This window comes from Lygodium microphyllum, chromosome 15 (assembly GCF_053477565.2).
Source record: "Lygodium microphyllum isolate KBCC chromosome 15, Lygodium_microphyllum_v1.1.10, whole genome shotgun sequence".
In the NCBI taxonomy this organism is placed as follows: Eukaryota; Viridiplantae; Streptophyta; class Polypodiopsida; order Schizaeales; family Lygodiaceae; genus Lygodium; species Lygodium microphyllum.
This window is the reverse complement of record NC_141149.1, coordinates 141,664,983-141,684,733: the sequence shown is the minus strand read 5'-3', so window position 1 is coordinate 141,684,733 and position 19,751 is coordinate 141,664,983. Positions and strand designations below refer to the sequence as shown.

The 19,751-nt window shown below is 45.1% G+C and overlaps 1 protein-coding gene across 4 annotated transcripts in view; it reads right to left on the bottom strand.

Annotated features, from left to right (window-relative positions):
- LOC148025152 (Polynucleotide adenylyltransferase family protein) overlaps nt 1-19,751 on the bottom strand; it is a 183,795-nt gene that overhangs the window by 101,002 nt on the left and 63,042 nt on the right. For all 4 annotated transcript variants that reach the window (XM_087694899.1, XM_087694902.1, XM_087694898.1 and 1 more), the window contains 4 exons: nt 8,909-9,006; nt 8,733-8,816; nt 6,891-7,021; nt 6,706-6,778 (listed from right to left, as the gene is read on the bottom strand). In XM_087694899.1, coding sequence (XP_087551025.1) covers nt 6,706-6,778; nt 6,891-7,021; nt 8,733-8,816; nt 8,909-9,006 — 386 coding nt within the window. The remainder of the gene's footprint in view (nt 1-6,705; nt 6,779-6,890; nt 7,022-8,732; nt 8,817-8,908; nt 9,007-19,751) is intronic.

Here is a 19,751-nt window from a genome sequence, read left to right as displayed (position 1 = left end):
CTGAAGTCAAGCCCAAGCGTGCCATGCGGTTAAATTTTGGTTTGAGCTCATGTTTGCCTTCCCAAGAAAGTAATCGCGAGGCTTCCAACAATTCCAATTGAAAAGAGTTAGTAGCTAAGCGTTCCTCTGCAGGATGCCACTGAGCCTTCTGGAGAACCAATTTCCAGGAACATACCAGATGAGCAAGCAAGGATGATGAAGGACTAGAAAACTGAGAGTCTACATTAAGAACATGCCACCAGGAGCTCCGAATTTGGGTATTACCATGCACAAGCCCGTGATCCTCAAGAAAATAACAGGCTATAAAGACCCACGGGTGATGATCCAAGCATATGGCACGAAAAAGAGACCAACAGAGTGCCAGCATATGAGTTTCGGCATCCAAAATAGCCCCACCACCCATGCGTTTGGGGGTACATGCATGCGGCCAAGAAATCCATGGAATGCCTGCATGCAAGGAATCCTTCTTCCATAACATGAAACGAATGTACTGAGTAAGAGCATTCAATGTAGTAGTAGTCCAAGGCAGCAACGGCAAGAAATATGTGAGCATTGGCAACAAATTTGTCTGAGCCACTTTGAGGCGAACATGGAAGGGCCACGCCTGTGACTTCCAATACAGAAACTTGCTGCCAGTTTCTGTGAAATCCACTCTAGTAGTTGCTTTGGCCAAACATCAACACCCAAAGGGTACCCAAGATGACTAACAATGGAACCACGGGTAACAACCATTCCCTGCCAGTCCAATGACTGCAAATCTGACTCCATGCAACTGAGAATGGCTAATTTCAAAGCATTGATATGAAGACTAGAAGCCTGACCAAAGAGAGTCCAAACATCTAATGCTTTGCGAAGATTATCCTTATCCGCACGCAAAATCATAAAGCTTTCATCAGCCAATGATTGACCAATAAAGTGCTGTCCAAAAGAAAGAGACAATCCAGCCAACTGATTAGAAGCTGCCATATGGGATAACATCGAAAGAACCGGATGAGTCGCAATGGCAAAACAGAGAGGACTCAAAGGGCAACCCTATCTCACAAAGCGTGCAAGGACAAATGGCTTGGTAACGCCACCATTCAGCATAACTCGCGAAGAAGCCGCAGCACTAATGGTGTAGATCAAACGAGACATCCGAGTACCAAAGCCCATGGTAGACATAAGTTCTGCAATGAAAGACCAGTCTAAATAATCAAAAGTCTTTTCCAAGTCCAATTGGATCAATACCACCTCCTGATTAGAGTGCCTTGCATAGTCAATAGCCATTTGCACATTTAAGACATTATGCAGAATGTTTCGGCCCTTAATGAAACCATATTGAAGAAGATGCACAAAGGCAGGAAGATGCTAATGGAGCCGATTCGCCATCACTTCGGAAAAGATTTTATACATAGAACCCATCAAAGAAATTGGACGCCAATGTTTCAACATAGACGGCGAAGGAACTTTTGGAAGCAATTTGATAAGTCCTTCTTTCCATGAGGAGGGCATGAACCTTCTTCTACACGGCTTTCCGGAGCGTCCATCACCGAATGCCCTGATGTGGACTGTGAAGAATCAACACACATATTAAAATCCCCCATCAAAAAACCCCGTCTGCCAAGTGACAAGGAGGTCTGCAAAGTATTCCAAAGATCCCGGTGGGATAAGGGGTTATTTGGAGCATAGAGCCCAAGTAACCATAAGATCTCTCCTTCAAATAAAACTTCAATCACCACAAAACGACCATGTACATCATTTTTAATAAGAACAGGCTAATATTTCTCATGTACAATCATAAGCACACCCGAATAATGCATGGCATGTGTTCCTGCATAAAACAAGCGAAACCCATGGCAATCCACAACTTTTCCTGCTTCACCGTGACTCTTGTGCTCAACAGCGCACAAGACATTCCACTGATTCTCATGCAATAAACTCCACATGGCATGTTGTTTATTGCGAGAACAAATGCCTCGCACATTCCACGTGGCTATCTTCATGTGTATTCAAAAAAGAAAATCAGGAACGAGGCAAAGCTTGCCTCGATTTAACCTTTTCTGCTAGAATGTCAAGGACTCCCTCATCTAGAAAATCAGCTAACACGGCAAAAGAGTTCCGACGAGCAGATTTAGAGGTAGACGGTGTATCCATTGTCTTGGGAATGAAACGGGGATAACGACGATCCCATGGGGTAATCACGTTACCTCTAGCATCAAAAGCCAACTTCGCAGGTGGGCCCTTCGGACCATCCGTATATACTTTCCTAGTGGGCTGATTGCGAGGAACATAAGAGACCATAGCATGAGCAGTGTGCTCTGAAGACATGTCTTTCCTGCGCATATAAGTACACAAGGAATCTGGTGAAGCATTAGGCATAGTATCCGCCATACCAACATCAAACCTTTTACCTTTTTTGACACGTACATCTACCCAATCATTGTCACGGGAATCCAAATCCGAATCATGTTGTTTGCCTTTATCCAAAACTTTAGGTGGCTGGGTCGCATCCTGCGAGACGGAGCATCAAGCACCATATCTTCCATGGAAGGCAAAACATGCTCAGCATCTGAAGTCGATTGCTTCGCTGGACATTCGGCCATAAAATGCCCCAATTTTCCACACGACAAACAATGTCCTGCAAAGTTACCCCATTTCAAACGAAAGTGCAAAGGATGCATACCAAAGCAATTAAGACGTAACTAAGCAGGCCTTTTCTGAGCAGTGCCCATACCATACACAAACAGTTACGATTCGTGGCCCTTAGGCTCGGAGGAACCAAAACACTGCCCAAAACGGCCATGGCATCCTTTAACAGTGGCCAGTAGACAGCCGGATTCAACTTCAACCCACACCGAGCATTCGCGTGTTGAAGCAAACGCTGAAAATCTGCCATTGGGCGCCATGACACAACATGGACCAAACGGTGATCAAAGAACAATGGCAGTTTAGTCAGCAAATTGGTACGATGCTGCTCGGATTTCAACAGCACCTCATAAAAGCCTCCGGGCCCAACAAAAATCTCTTCAACACACTCCCCTTGTAGTAGACTTTGCAGCCACTGACGAATATAGGAAAGCACTGGGATCCTACCAGTGAAGAAGAGTATAACCGCACGTTCATAAAACACTGAGAATGAGCGCAACACATTTTTAGGATCCACAGTGGCTTCCAGAACATCTTCAGTTTCAGAGCCAGAAAACGCTTCATGATTATGTTGAACATAATCACCAAGCAGAGTGTTGGCAAACTCCAACAAATGCTCCCAGTCAACACCCTGAGAATCCACAGAATCAGAAGCAACCTGAGCACAAGAACGTTTCTGATGATCCATTATGTCTTCTGAAGTATGCTTGGTGCGTTTGCCCGCAGGCTGGAAGTCAGGACCAGGTGGCATCTCCTCTGTGCAAGGAACCATATCCTCTGGTTCCTCTGTTTCAGAATCCGGACCAAGAGCTGCCACCGTTTGGTCAATAAAGGCCAAGTCCAGACCAGCCATATTGTATCACCACTTTAACCCGAGATCCGAAGCTATTTACAGGGCGCTCTCTCTCTCTGTGTGCAGGTCGTTGTACCTTAGGTCCTCTACACAAATCTATATTCTGCAGTACTGTTTGTACAGACTTTAACACAATCTGTCTCGTTCTGGGATTAGAGTAGGCCGTCACAGACAGATCCTCGGAGTCAGACACAGGGCAGTGTGCCAGAGGAATGTCAGGATGCAGATCAAGTCGATGATGATACCCGGGGGTGCTGGGACAAAGTGCGCGCAGGACAGAAAAAGGACCTCTAGAAGGCAAGGGCAGGATTCGACGAGTCGGACAGGGAAGACGTCTCTCTCTCTCTCTCTCTCTCTCTCTCTCTCTCTCTCTCTCTCTCTCTCTCTCTCTCTCTCTCTCTCTCTCTCTCTCTCTCTCTCTCTCTCTCTCTCTCTCTCTCTCTCTCTCTCTCTCTCTCTCTCTCTCTCTCTCTCTCTCTCTCTCTCTCTCTCGTAATGAGTGATTATATTATATCAAATGACTAAAAGAGCATTAAAAAAAGTACAAAAGTCAAGGTCATGTCACTAAAGAGACCCCCAAATGCCAAGATACTAAATCATCTCTGGTCAAGATATCAGCACATTGAATAAGATCAGGCTGCCACTAAAGACGTCGCTTAAGCTTCACAACACGACGTTGGATGCCCCAAGCGGCATCAAAAATGAACCCATTCTAAGTGATCCAACTATGCTTAAAACCCCAAAAATTTGAGGAAGTGAAACAAGATCTTTATATAAGGTTGCACCAGACCATGATCTTTAACCTTGCCAAAGACCCAATCAAAAGGATGCATTCTACTCCCCATCACAACATGCCAAATGTCAGAAGGAAGGGCGAGATTTTTCCCACTAAAACGAGAAGACTCAATTGCAGTGGTAAAAAAGAAACAAGTCCCATTGGAAATACCCCCGGTGAAAACCCGATGCAAGGGTTAGACCATCCACCAACAGTTTCCAAATGAATACCCTACATTTGAGTGGCGTCTTGATCCATTCCTCCATCATTATCAACTTCCACCAGGCTTTAGATTTAATCCATCCCCAAAGTGTATTGGCTTTAATGGTCAACCACAAATGATCTCTAATCATGAGATGATAAATCTGATTAACCAAAGATGGTTGCACACTCGAACACCTTGCAATGTCCCAATCCGAAGATGATAAATCTGATTAACGGAAGATGATAAATCTAGGACAAGAAAGGGTTGGCAGTCTTGTAGAAGTCGAGAACTCGCCCCACAAATCATGGTAGCCATCTACCCAAAACACTCATCCGATAGTGCAAAAAGACACAATGTGCCTTGAGGCAAAACAATGGCATTTGCCATCTAGACCAATCCAAGACGAGCCATGCAATTAAACTTAGGTCTTTCCTCTGATTTGTCCTCCCAAGAAAGCAGACAAGACACCCCTAGAATTTCCATTTACAATGAACTAGCAGCCAATTGATCTTCTACCAAATGCCATTGGACCTTGCAAAGCACCACTTTCCACGAGCACACCAAATGGTTTGGAGGAACTAAAGCAGATGCAAAGAACTGAGCCTTCATCATTAAGTTCATGCCACCTGCCACCATGAAGCCAGAATCTTCGTATTACCATACCAAAGACCCCGATCCTCAAGAGAGAAACAAGCAATAACAATCTACAATTGTTGACCAACACATATTATCTGAAAAAGAGACCAACGAAGGGCTACCATATGGGTCTCAACATCCAAAACTGCCCCACCTTGAATGGAGCCTCTAAAATAGCAACTTAGCTTGCTTATGCGATGATAATAGAGACACTCAAAACTCCATTGCAAATGCAATAGGAGGTGAAAGTTTGAAGGATTACTTGTCCAATTTAGTATCAAGCATCAAGGAGTTAATGGATATGCTAACAAAGGAGGTGAAGAAGCTGAAGGTGAATACCACCAGTGCCACAAATGCTACAGGAGTTTCCAGAGAAGCCCTTTGATTTAACACATGGTCTGGAAAGTGCCATTAAGTAGGACACCTAGCAACTGAGTGTACTCAAAAGCCCATTGAAGACTTTGAAGGCGCACACCACCTATGCCACAAATGCTATAGAAGAACCCAAGGACATGTTTAGGCAAGGGGAGATAACATCATAAGAACTAAGTGGGTAGCTAGGGCAAAAGAGGGGACTATGTGGACAGCCTTATCTGACTGATCGTGGAAGAGAAACAGCTTCAATGACATCGCCATTCAGCATAACTTGAGAAGAAGCATTGCTCAAGCAGTTGCACCATGTATCCATTGAAAACTTCGTGACATAGAAAGAGGAATTAAAGCGCAAATGTAGGTTACTCAAAAATGGTGGGAAGGTGGGTTGTCTGAGCATGTCAAATTGCAGAGGGAAAAGATCTCATAAAACGTAATGCTGCAAAACAGTAATGTCCAAAATCTCGTGCAGAAAAACATCATGCGTGCCATAGATACAATCTAAATGACTCCATGTCTCATTATGTTGTGACCAGTGGAAGGTGTATCCAAAATCTGATGCACATAGCCAAGACCACAGATACCTTTTATGTCCAACTCAAATCATTCCAATCTGGGGCTTTTGGAGCATCCATCAGAGAAAGTGGATTGCAATGTATCCACACACATATTAAAGTCACCCATTAGCAAACCTGCCCTCCCAAGAGAGAGAGCAGCCCAAAGGCATTCCCATAAGGCTCGGTAATGCAAGGCATCATTAGGAGCATAGACTCTAACCAGCTATAAATGCTAATCATCATCCATAATCTCAAACCACAAAGCAACCATGCACATCAAAAACAGGCTGAAATCTTTCATGAACAATCATATGGACACTAGAATACTGCATCACAGAGCCCCCAACATAAAATAGTCCATACCCATCACCATGAACAATCCTGTCTTCTGCTTTATGATTTTTGTGCTCCACCACACACAATACGTCCCATGCATTTTCGTGCAAGACACGTCACATATCATGTTGCTTGCTAGAGAGTAAACAGCATGGACAAGTGGTGATCCCCAGGTACAGACCAAAGAAGCTTAATTCTGAGGCAGATCTTGCCTCTATTTCACCTTAGATGCTAATGCTTCAAGTACCCCGTCATCCAAAATTTTTATAGAATGATAACACAAGGTTGGGTAATTACTGTTAGAAATGCAAATGCACAATTTTTTATTACAATAAAGATCCCATACCTTCCTTTTGTTCAAGTCTTCAATGCCGCCTAGATAATCATACACTGTTTTCTTGAAAGGATCATAGAAAAGCCTAAATGTAAAACACATTAGCTAGAGTCACCAGGATCCAGTAAAAAAACATTTAAGTTATTAACAGTTCCCCAAAGACATCAGATAAAAGTTTAGAGTTCAATCAAGTTTACCCATTAATTGTAAAATCTCGCTTCATACTATTTTTCCACCGTGCAACATCATAGCAGTTAGGTCCCGTTGAGCTCTTCACTTTGTTGGCATACGAAAAAGGCATGTCCAATACCTTGTTAAAACTAGAAACCTTCATATCAAAACGAAAGGCATAATGTTACAGTAAATATTACTTGTTAATCGTAGCAAATACCATTTAAACATCCAGACCAACACTTAAGAGTCAAATGGATGGGGTGCAGATATAAATTTAAATCCTTTTTCCTTTTTCAGTAAAATAGCATTCTTCAGTTACTAGCACACCCCTGCCTACCCCTCCTCCAGGGGGCAGGTGCATAGACAAAATGATATGTTCAAACAATATGAACCATTCTGAAGTTTTTGTCCAAGAGCAATCAAACAACATTAGTAATTAACAATAGATTATCAGTACACTTTCAATAAGAATACTCAGCACAACGATCAAATAAAGTTAACACTTCTTTGTGAAGCTTTAAAGGGGGAATATGCTGTGTGTTCCATATAGAGAAAATAGTCCTGCACTGACAGGTGTAGCTTCATCATATACTCATGGATACTAAGCAGGGCCTTGAGGTCCACTGTTATTTAACTCGAGGGAGTGTGCTGAAGCCTAGGACTGCTCAAACTAATTTTCAAAACGTTCCATTCCCTGCAGTGTAAGTTGTTTCTGCTGAAATGCTCTGCAGAGCTAAAAGATTATCCAGTAGGAAGGTCTATATTTTGAGAAGTTCTAGTTGCTAAACATCCTAGAAGCAGTTATCTTCAGTTGTAGATCTTCAAAAAGCCTTTCATAGTGACAGCCAGCAAATTTCTTTCTCAAAAAAATGAATGATTCTATTAATAAATCTCATCAGGGCAAAGTATCCCAAAGCAAAGTACAACTACACCCCTATAAGGGACTTCCAGAACAAAAAGTAAACAGAAAAGGGTACTCTATTACAAGGACTGAGTGAATAACAATCCAATAGGTCTATAGTGCCATCATGTGTGCCTGACAATAAAAGAAAGTGCCATAATTCAAAGTCTTGAGAAAAGCATCTCTCCTCCAAATAGTCTTCAAACCACCGTGTATTTTCTCCCATCTCCCACGCAAAATATGGACAATCCCTGTCCAAATCTTGAAAAAAGTGGCTGCAGTGGATGTACAATAGATCTACAGCATGGCCACATCTAGGAATCCAAATATACCAAGCATGATGTTAGCTATGCACCCCCATCAGTGACAATGCCCTTGAGTCCGTAGTATCTGTGACAAATGTGGTGTGGCCTCCTCCAGAACTGCCCCCAGACAAGATAGGCATGACTTCCCTGTACATCCTCATATACACAGGCTGGGCCTCTATCCATGACCGGTACAACTGTCCCTCCAGTTACAACCATAGACTCTACTGTGCAATGAAACACCATCCTAAGGGCTCTCCTCCATAACTCCTCAGCCCTAGGGCAATCCCAAATGCAGTGTATATCGTGCTCCTCTAGCTCCCCACATCTAAGACAAGGGACACAGTCCCCGCCATAACCAAGCCAAGTACCAACTGCTACACACCTATGCACTAATAATCAACAGCTTCATCCCTTTATCTACTCTGAGGCATACACAATCCTCAGCCAAGAATTTCAGACCAAACAAAAACAAACAGCCAACTCCTACCAACTCACGCGTATACAGGATAGAATAAAATCTCCACAAGTTGCCATTTCGATGTTGTTTCTTTTCTGCCCAGCTTTATTACCAAAAAAAAAATAATAATAATAATAATAATAAATACAGTCAATGGCACACCAAAGCCAGATATATGTTGAAACTCATAAGATCATACCTCAATAATCTTGTTTTGAACAGGGACATGACAGATTGGAAAGCGTCTCCCTACAATAATGGCACGAGGAAATCCTTTTTTAACCTGTAAGCAAGAAGCCCCAAACAGGAACACTAGGTCATGCAGAGGCAAAAAAAAAGAGACTTGTTTGCAAGGCACAGGCAACACAGGTTTACTTGGTTCAGCCCAGCTGTTGTAAGCACATCAAAGTCCTTGGGAACTTGCTTCAGTAGCATATCTCTGACACTACCTCCAACAAGATATGTTTCATGACCTGTACATACAGTCATCCAGCACTTACATGAGCCATGATCAAGGGAAATAACTTCATGGACACAGCTTTCTACTGTATTACCATTATCACTTAAGTTTCTAATAGCCAACACTAGGTTGATACAACAGAAGAAAGAAAACTTGCAGCAAAATCATATGCCACCTCGGCAAATATGTGCAGCCTTGAGAACTACATCAATGAAAGTATCCCTAGCTCAAGTTCCCAGAACACAAATTCAGTCAGAGAATTGCACCCTCAGCTCCAGCTTCTGAGCAAAAGTACTTCTGAAACATTCTGGACCAGGTTGGCACCTTGCCTCTAGCTTCTGGATCTCATGTGGTCAAACATCTACCCCTTCATGTTGGAAGATAGAACAAATGATGTATGCTCTAGAAGAAAGGCTCAGAATCCCATAAGCATAGTGAGGAAAGTGGAACTACCCAAAGGCTATAAAAACATGTACTTGGCTCTCATTTCAATGCAATGTATAGTACTTCTCTTTTGTGCCAACTCAAGACTATGTTTAGTGAGTCCAAGCTAATCAATCTTGGAACCTAACTCACTTGAGCTACAATCTCTCATTTCAATCATGTATCGTGTTTATGACTTGCACCCACCATAGCCAATCTAGCTCTAGATTCGTGTTTCTTAACATGGTATCAAAGCCGGCTGAGCTAGAAAGCTAGTGGGCATACTCTCTCAACCATTCCCTCTCTTATCCTCTTCTCTACTCAACTCATCAAACCATCTACGCCCCATCTCAATCTCCCGAGCTACATGTGGTTATTTCTAGTTCGGTCAAGAAGCTTGGTTCAAAGCTCCTATTGGAGATGCTAAGCAAGGGGGTGCTTCTGTTTCTGTCACACAAAGACAAAGACAAAGAAAGAGAGTTTGAGCAGCTTGTGTAGCCTCCACAAATCCATCGTGTGCTAGCAAGAGAACGTCCCTGCACGGATCAAGTACAACGAGTTCATACCAAGAGATGTAGAAATTTGCGCCGCCAGGTTCATGCCTCTCAGCTCATGAAAAGATTTAAAAGCTTTTCTTTACCAAAGCTAAGGTAAAGTCTTATCTGATTGAGCCTTTCATTCAAGTTGTTGAGCTAAAACACACTTCTCAGCTGATTAGCATTCATAAACAGCCCCAAAACACACTTAATTAATGAAAAACCCTAAAAAGGGGAGCGGTCCGAGAGAGTCTCCCAAAAACCCTAATTTTTGGGGCACCCTTCCACATCTATAAATAGACAGGCTGCCCCCATTATGCCTTATTCTGTTTGTGCAGGTTTCACACTCTCCAGTGCAGATTTCAGCCATCAATCTACCTCCACGTGGCTGTCCAGCCTTCGCGATTGCTTCCACCTCTCCCTCCAGCCTGGCAATGCCCTGGTGCCTTCTTCCAACTGTCGCCCACCGTCTCTTGCCATCCCTCCTCCTGCGTTTGGCCCTATTCCTCATCGCTAGCACCTCCACCCTCATGTGCTCTCTGCATTTGCAGCTTCTAGCTGTTGGCGACAATAGGCAGCCCTTCTCCTCCATCAGGCTACCTTCAGTACCCTGCGTTTTGGTCGTCCACTGCCAGGCGATTGCTGGTTGATGCTCTCCTCCATCAAGCAACACTTTGTCTGCTGCATTTCAAGCTTTCTGGGGCTGCCCTCTGCCCTCTGCATCTTCTACTGCTTGCGTTTGGTTCTCCAGCAGCCTCTAGTACCATCGTTTTGCAATTTCCTCTCTCTTCACACTCCGACTGGTGGTCACAGACTCGGGATCCGTCTCCGGCGGACATCGCACTCCAACATTGCTCTACCCTTGAGCACATTATATACTCTTACATTCATTTACAACATTCATTCACTTCAGAGTTGTGTTCTCTCTGACCCTTCTTTTGTTTGTGTTTGAGTTTCTGTGTTTGAGTTTTGAGTTTTGCATTTAGGGTTTGAGTTTTGCTCTCTGTGTCTACGTCTGTCTCTTTGTGTTTCTGTCCTGGTCATACACTCTATGTGTCCTCAGTGCAAACCCTAGCAGTTTTCTTCACACAAGCTTCTTTCACGCTTACTCCCTTCTCAATTGAGTTCAGCTTAAACCCCATTCACACCCTCTCCCTCACACTCAAAACCTTGTTCACATTGCCAATTAAATTCTCTCTTCCTCCTTGCAAATTGGATATAACCAATCTTGATCCCAAAAGCGATTCACATTCTTGTGGAAAGCTATTGTGTGCGGAATGCTCCATTGATTTAACCTTTGTAAACTCTCAATTTTATTGTAAACGGATAGACACTACCGGAGTGTACCATAAACTCACCGTAATACCTCCTTATCTAAAAAGGACGGATCTTCAATAAATAGTCAAATTTAATGGTAAATATTCTCATGCATGGAAAGAGAAGACCATGTATCATCTCATGCGCAAAAACCTATGGAATCTATTTGAAGATGGTGCAAGAGATGTAGATGGTGGGAAAGAAGATGCAGAAGGCAAGACCTTTGACAAAGTTCAACCAAAGACAAAAGAATGGAACAGAATGAACAACAAGGCTCTAGACATCATTGCCTAGGGATTGACCGATGATGTATTGCATCATATCTCTAGCATCAAGTATGCCAAAGCTACGTGGGATGAACTTAATAAAATCTTTGGGACACAAGCTAAAAACTCCAAATTAAAACTACTCATGCAATTCTACAAAAACTGAATGTAAAAGATAGTTCTTCTATGACCATGCACATTAATAAGTTTAAAAGCCTAAAAACTCAACTTGCCATTCTAAAGAAGAACATTGATGAAGATGAAGCCATGGAGGTATTACTAGCAAGTGTAAATCAAGAGCCATATGAGAACCTTGTATCTATCTTAAGTAATCTTCCAAATCTCTCACTTGAGGACATTGAGCACTTTCTACTGGATGAGCACTCTCTACTAGATGAAGAAAACAAACATAAAAACAAGGATGCAAAGGGAGTTGTCTCAACACCTAGAGATAATCTCTTGTACACTAAAGGAGCTTATAGAGCAAAAGACAAAGGCCGAGGATTTAACACCGACAACAAAGATCGGATGACATGTCATTATGGTAAAACTGGCCACATAGCCAGTGAATGTTTCCACCGTAAAAGAGCACAACAGGTGCAAAATGACAACCATCAAAATTAGTTCATGAATGAAGAAGATGAAAAAGATGCTTCCACTACCGAGAACAACTCAAATAGATTGTTCTAAAGAATTTTCCATTGTATCTCCCATAGTGTGGATATTGCTTTGTAAAAACCCTTGCCAAAGATGTAAAGTTTCAAGCTTTAACTTGACTAGACTGTCTATGAGCTAGTCTCTTAGGCCATGTATTCATGTAGAGAGGGCAAAAGCCAGCAAGTGTAAGAACTCGTTATTTGAGGGGGGTGGTTGGAAAGGAGAACAAATGATGTATGCTCCAGGAGAAAAGCTCAGAATCCCATAAGCACAACGAGAAAAGTGAAACTATCCAAAGGCTATAAAAACATGTACTTGGCTCTCATTTCAATGCAATATATAGTACTTCTCTTTTGTGTCAACTCAAGACTATGTTTATGAGTCCAAGCTAATCAATCTTGAAACCTAATTCGCTTGAGTTACAATCTCTCATTCCAATCATGCATCGTGTTTATGACTTGCATCCACCATAGCCAATCTAGCTCTAGATTCGTATTTCTTAACACTTGAGCTACATTGTCTGAGCAAAAATAAGTTTGACACAATCTGGACAAGGTTGATATCTTGCCTTGTAGCTCCTTGGAAAATGTTGTGGCCACATCATGTCTACAAACCCTTTCGTGAGGTCCTACATCAAGACTATCTAGTTTTCTTAATTAAAGCTAGTTCACCCGGATACTTAGAGTAAACTGCTCCGATAATCCAAGTAAAAGCTTCCCAAAGAAATAGGCAAAAACATTTTAACAGAGAATAACACAAATAACCAGGTATGATGACACCATAAACTAAAACAGTCTCAGAACATAAACATGACGGCATGGTGCACAACAGCCTAAGTGTTAAGAAGTTACCACTGCATAGCATCTCTTTTTCTTTCGTGAAAGTCAATTGTATTAGTTCAGATGTACAATAGCAATTACAAACAGTCTATATGACTGACAAGGAGACCGAAGAAACCATTTCAAGCAGTCTACATGATTGACAAGGAGACTGAAGAAACCACTGTATGCCAAGGAAGCAAATCATGTCTACAGAGGACATCTGCTATCTAAATGATGTCAAGCTACCAATGAAGAAGACCTCCCAGATGAACAACATATCTTTGTATTCCAGAAGCACCACTGCATAGTCTCCCTCTCTCTCTCTTTTTTTTTTCGTAAAAGGTAATTGTATTAATTACGAAAAAAATACAAGATTACTTGATTACAAGAACATGATGACAATCCAAGCCATCATGTAAGGAGGTGCTAAGTACTACAAGTTACAATTTCATGGCAAGGATGCGGAGGAAATTGCCATATGCCAAGGACGGAAGTCCTCCGTTGAGAGCAAGTCAGAACGATGGAGAAGAGCTAACTGCCAATACAAGAGGCCCTTAAGCCTTACAATATGCCGCTGAACATTATGGGCGGAGTCAAACAGAAAAGCATTCCGAATGGTCCAGTTATGCCAACAGCCCCAGTATCGAAGAAAGTGATACATGAGCTTCATATGTGGCTGTGCGGGAGTAGGGTATTTGGGCTGGGCCAAAACCCAATCAAAGGGGCGCAGTGTGATACCAACCACCCCTCGCCAAACGGCCGACAAAAATAACTAGACTTTCTTAGTGACGGGGCAAGAAATAAATCGGTGTCGGGCGGATTCCATAGTAGTGGTGCAAAAGAAACAGGTGCCATTGGAGATTCGTCGCTTGGAGAGAGCCGAAGCAAGCGGAAGACCCCCAATCATCACTCTCCAAAGAAAGACTTTGTATTTAAAGGGTGTCTTGTTGACCCAGCCCTCCATCGCAGTTGCCCGCCACCATGACCGGGATTTGCGCAATCCCCATAAAGCATTCGCTTTAGTAACTAGCCATTGATTATCTTTTATCAGAAGATGATACACTTGGTTAGCGGAAGCTTTGCTCAAATGCAGCCGTCCTTGTAGGTCCCAATCCTGCCAGGGATGATCCGAAGCAAGAGCAGGAAAGGGTTGTCTGCTCTGGATCACCGTCAAAAGCTGTTCCCATAAAGGCCTATATCCACGAGGGATCCTGAAAAGCCGTCTAGCAGTACGAAACAATATAAGCACATTGCGACTGGCAAGGGTGGCATCCGCAACTGAAGACAAGCCCAAACGTGCCATTCGGTTGAATTGCGGTCTAAGCTCATGTTTACCTTCCCACGAAAGTAAACGCGAGACTGCCAGTAATTCCAATTGAAAAGAGTTAGCAGCCAAGCGATCCTCCGGTGGGTGCCACTGAGCCTTTTGAAGGACGTGTTTCCAGGAAGACACCAAATGAGTGAGCAGCGATAAAGAAGAACTGGAAAACCGCGAATCAGCATTCAGAATGTGCCACCAAGAACTCCGGAGTTGGGTATTGCCATGCCGAAGCCCATGGCCCTCGAGGAAATAACGGGCGATAGCGACCCACGGATGATGATCATCCGAGCACATGGCGCGGAAAAGGGACCAACGAAGTGCCTGCATGTGAGTTTGGGCATCTAAAATAGCTCCGCCACCCATGCGTTTGGGGGTGCATGCATGCGACCAGGAGATCCAGGAAATACCTGCATGCAATGAATCCCTCTTCCATAGCATGAAGCGAATAGACTGAGTGAGAGCATTCAGAGTCGTAGGAGGCCAGGGCAACAATGGCAAGAAATATGTGAGCATTGGCAACATAATGATCTGGGCTACTTTGAGGCGGACATGAAAAGGCCAGGCCTGAGACTTCCAATACATAAACTTGGCCACCATTTTCTGAGAAATCCACTGCAGAAGCTGCTTTGGGGGAACATCAACACCCAAAGGGTATCCAAGATGCCTGACAATGGAACCTCGAGGAACAACCAGACCCTGCTAGTCCAAGGACTGCAAATCCGACTCCGTGCAACTTAGAATGGCTGATTTGAGCGCATTGATACGAAGGCCTGACGCCTGACCAAAGAGACCCCCAACATCCAATGCTTTTCGAAGGTTATCCTTGTCCGCACGCAAAATCATAAAAGTATCATCCGCCAGGGATTGGCTAATGAAGTGTTGTCCTGTAGGAAGCGACAGTCCGGCCAACTGGGAGGAGGCGGCTATATGTGATAACATGGAAAGAACTGGATGTGTCGCAAGGGCAAAGAATAAAGGGCTCAAAGGGCACCCCTGTCGGACAGAACGGGCAAGGAAAAATGGCTCAGTAACACCTCCGTTCAGCATGACTCGCGAAGACGCCGCAGCGCTAATGGTGTAGATCAGACGAGACATCCGAGCACCAAAGCCCATAGCAGACATAAGGTCAGCAACGAAAGACCAATCCAGATAGTCAAAAGCCTTTTCCAGGTCCAATTGAATCAGTACCATCTCCTGATTAGAATGCCGGGCATAATCAATGGCCAATTGGGCATTCAAAACATTGTGTAGAAGATTTCGGCCCTTAATGAAACCATACTGGAGAGGGTGCACAAGGGCAGGGAGATGCTTATGGAGCCGATTCGCCATTACTTTGGAAAAGATTTTGTACATTGAACCCATCAAAGAAATGGGGCGCCACTGTGTCAACTTAGATGGCGAAGGAACTTTTGGAAGCAATTTAATAAGTCCTTGTTTCCATGAGGGAGGCATGATCCCCGTTTCCCACACCTGCTGAAACAAAGCCTGCAATGGTTTCGCCAGTTGGGTAGCGAAAGCTTCAAAGAACTCATTGGTGAGACCATCCCAACCCGGGCTTTTATCTTTGGGCAAGTGTAACAAGACATCCATAACCTCTGCTTCACCAATATCTGACTCCAGAGTAGCTTGCATGTCCTGCGGAAGGTGATTGCGGACCAGGTCATAAAAAACCGAACGGGCCTGAGTAATTTGGGCGGAAGGAGGAGAAGCGGAACCGAGAAGGTCACGGAAATAATTCCTGCACATATGCACAATAGTCTGTGGATCCAGGATAAGGTGGCCTTGTGCATCCTCGAGTCTGGTCATATTCTCTCGAGCAGGAGAGGCATGGAGAGCTCGAAAGAACTTATGGGTCTGACATGCACTATCTTGCAAAGTCTCTGTCAGATGTTGCAATTTGGCCTGCTGATACGATTTCAACTGGAATTCTTTAAGAAGATCGGCCACCCGCATGGCCAGTGCAAGCAGAAATGCATCATCCGGAGTGTCCACCAGCAGGGAGCGAACCAAAACCAGCAGGTCCTCCGCTGCCTGTTGACGGCGCCGACAAAGAGAAGCATGATAGATCCCATATTGCCGAGCAACCCGCTGCACATTAGAGAGCAATCTTTCGAATGACGCAGTGCCCTGAGAGGAAAAGTCCAAGAGGAATCTGTCAAGCAATTGCTGCATATAGCCCTGGAAAATTGTATGCTTTAAGTAGGACGAGTTGAAACGCAAAGGGAGTCTCTCCAGAAATTGCTTGAAAGGGGCAATGGGTTGTGCAAGCAACTCAAACTGCAGCGGGAAATGGTCCGACAAGACATATTGCTGCAACACTTTTATTTCGAGCATCTCAGGCAGAAAATCATCATTCTGCATGATATATATACGGTCCAACCACGACCATGTTGTGACATACTGGGCCGAATGGAAAGTAAAGCCGGAAGAAGACGGGTGTAGCCAGGACCAAAGATCTTGCTTAAGAACAGCAAGAGCCAACTCTTGCCACATACGACTTTCCGGCGCATCCATGACCGAGTGTTCCGATGTAGACTGGGAAGAATCAACACACATATTGAAATCTCCCATGAAGAAGCCTCGTCTGCCAAGTGACAAGGAAGTCTGCAAAGTCTGCCAAAGCTCCCGGCGAGATAACGAGTCATTCGGAGCATAGAGGCCAAGTAACCATAGGATTTCCCCTTCGAATAAGATTTCAACCACCAGAAAGCGGCCATGAACATCATTTTTGACAAGAACAGGCTGATATTTGGCATGCACAATCATGAGCACACCCGAGTAATGCATGGCCTGTGTTCCTGCATAGAACAAACGAAAGCCATGACAATCCACAACTTTACCAGCATCACTGTGACTCTTGTGCTCAACAGCACACAAGACATCCCACTGATTCTCATACAATGCAGTCCACATGGCATGTTGCTTGTGGCGAGAACAAATTCCTCGCACATTCCACGTGGCTATTTTCATGTGTATACAAAACACAATCAGGTACGAGGCACCGCTTGCCTCGATTTGACTTTGTCGGCGAGAATATCCAGGACTCCCTCATCCAAGAAATCTGCCAACACCGCAAAAGAGTTTTGAGGACTAGATTTGGAAGTAGACGACAGATCTGCGTGCCATGGAGTAATAACGTTGCCTCTTGTATCAAAAGCCAGCTGGGCAGGTGGACCCTTTAGGCGATCCGAATACATTTTCTTGGCGGGCTGATGACGGGGAGCTGAAGAAACCATAGCAGGAGCAGAGCGCTCGGAAGAAATCATTTCCTTCCTGCGCATATAGGTTCGCATGGAATCTTGTGAGGTAGTAGGCACAGTACTCTCCATGCCAGCACCAATCCTGTTGCCTTTTTTTGGACGAACTTCAACCCAATCAGTGGCACGGGAATCCAGACCCGAAACCTGTTGTTTGCCTTTGGCCAGAACTTGGGGCGGGTGGATAGTATCCAACGACGGAGCATCACACACCATATCTTCCATGGGCGGAGCAACATGACCCGTATCTGAAACGTGTTGTTGCTCTGGGCATTCAGCCATAAAGTGCCCCAACTGTCCACAGGAAAAGCAATGGCCTGCAAAATTGCCCCATTTCAAACGAAAGTGTAACGGATGCATACCAGAGCAATTGAGGCGTAACCACGCAGGCCGTTTCCTTGCAGTATCCCATAACATGCACAAGCGGTTGCGATTCACAGCCCTGAGACTGGGAGGGACCAGAACCGTGCCCACAGCGGCCATAGCCTTTCAATAGCGGCCAATAAACAGCTGGACAATTTTCCACTTCTACCCACACAGGGCATTCACGTTGCAGGAGATGCTGGAAATCTGCCACCGGGCGCCAGGGAACCACATGAACCAACCGACGATCAAAAAACAAAGGCACTTTAGACAGGAGAGCAGTACGGTGCGTCTCTGTTTTCAAGAGGACCTCAAAAAAACCGCGGGATCCAACAAAAATCTCTTCAACACATTCCCCTTGTAGCAGACTCTGCAGCCATTGGCGAATACGGGAAAGCAACGGGATGCGACCAGTGAAGAAGAGTATCACCGCGCGATCATAAAATACCGAAAAGGAGCGCAGGACAGTTTTAGGGTCGACGGTAGCTTCCAGAACATCGTCTGGAGCAGAGTCAGAGAAGGCTTCCTGATTATGTTGAACATATTCACCAAGCAGAGTATTGGCAAATTCCAACAGATGCTCCCAGTCCACCTCCTGAGAGTCCACAGAATCCGAAGCAACCTGCGCATAGGAACGATCCGGAATAACACCTATCTCTGCCAGGGTAATGCTTGGTACGTTTACCCGCAGGCTGGATGTCAGGACCCGGGGGCAATTCTTCAGGGCACGGAACCATATCCTCCGGTTCCTCAGCATCAGAGTCCGGGCCAAGTGCTGCCACCGTTTGGTCTATGAAATCCAGATCCAAACCAGCCATCGTGTACGACGAGCTGTTCTCGAAGAAGAACTGACTGACAGTGCAGATCAGTGTCAGCTGCGTTAGAAGGCTGCACCCCTATAAGCTGGTTGCGCACACAGCTGAGGACGACCCGCCAGGACGTCACACAGACAGGTTGCAGGCATTAAAAGTCTGGCGGGCGAGGGCAACGTCTCTCTTTCTCTCGCTCTCTCTCTCGCGCCTTCTCAGGCAGAACAGGACAGGCACTGGAGCACCGGCTTCAGGCGTAGCCTGTCCCAATATCGCGAGTGACAGGGCACAACCCTGACAGTGCACGTGCAAGAGGGCGAACCACAGGGGGGGCAGAGGACGTCAGGTCTGGACAGGCGACGAACGAAGGCAGGGGCGGCGACGGTCAACAGGGCTCAGGTCCGACTGCAGGACGGGCGAGGCAGCAACGGCGCAGGGCAGGGGTCGGGCGCGGGCAGAAACCCTACGCGCAGGGCAGGCGAACGGGCGCCAACCAGACGAACGGGCGCCAACTAGACGGACGATGGCGCCAACCAGACGGACGATGACGGGCGCAGGCTGACGCGGGGGGCGAAATGACGAAACGCGACGGTCAGACGACCGTCAGTAGAGCGACAGAATCAGGCGACGCCATCGCGAGCCTTCTCCCCGCCATCGCGAGCCTTCTCCTCGTCAGTAGAGCGACAGAATCAGGCGACGCCATAGCGAGCCTTCTCCCCGCCCTCTCTCTCTCTCTCTCTCTCTCTCTCTCTCTCTCTCTCTCTCTCTCTCTCTCTCTCTCTCTCTCTCTCTCTCTCTCTCTCTCTCTCTCTCTCTCTCTCTCTCTCTCTCTCTCTCTCTCTCTCTCTCTCTCTCTCTCTCTCTCTCTCTCTCTCTCTCTCTCTCTCTCTCTCTCTCTCTCTCTCTCTCTCTCTCTCTCTCTCTCTCTCTCTCTCTCTCTCTCTCTCTCTCTCTCTCTCTCTCTCTCTCTCTCTCTCTCTCTCTCGAC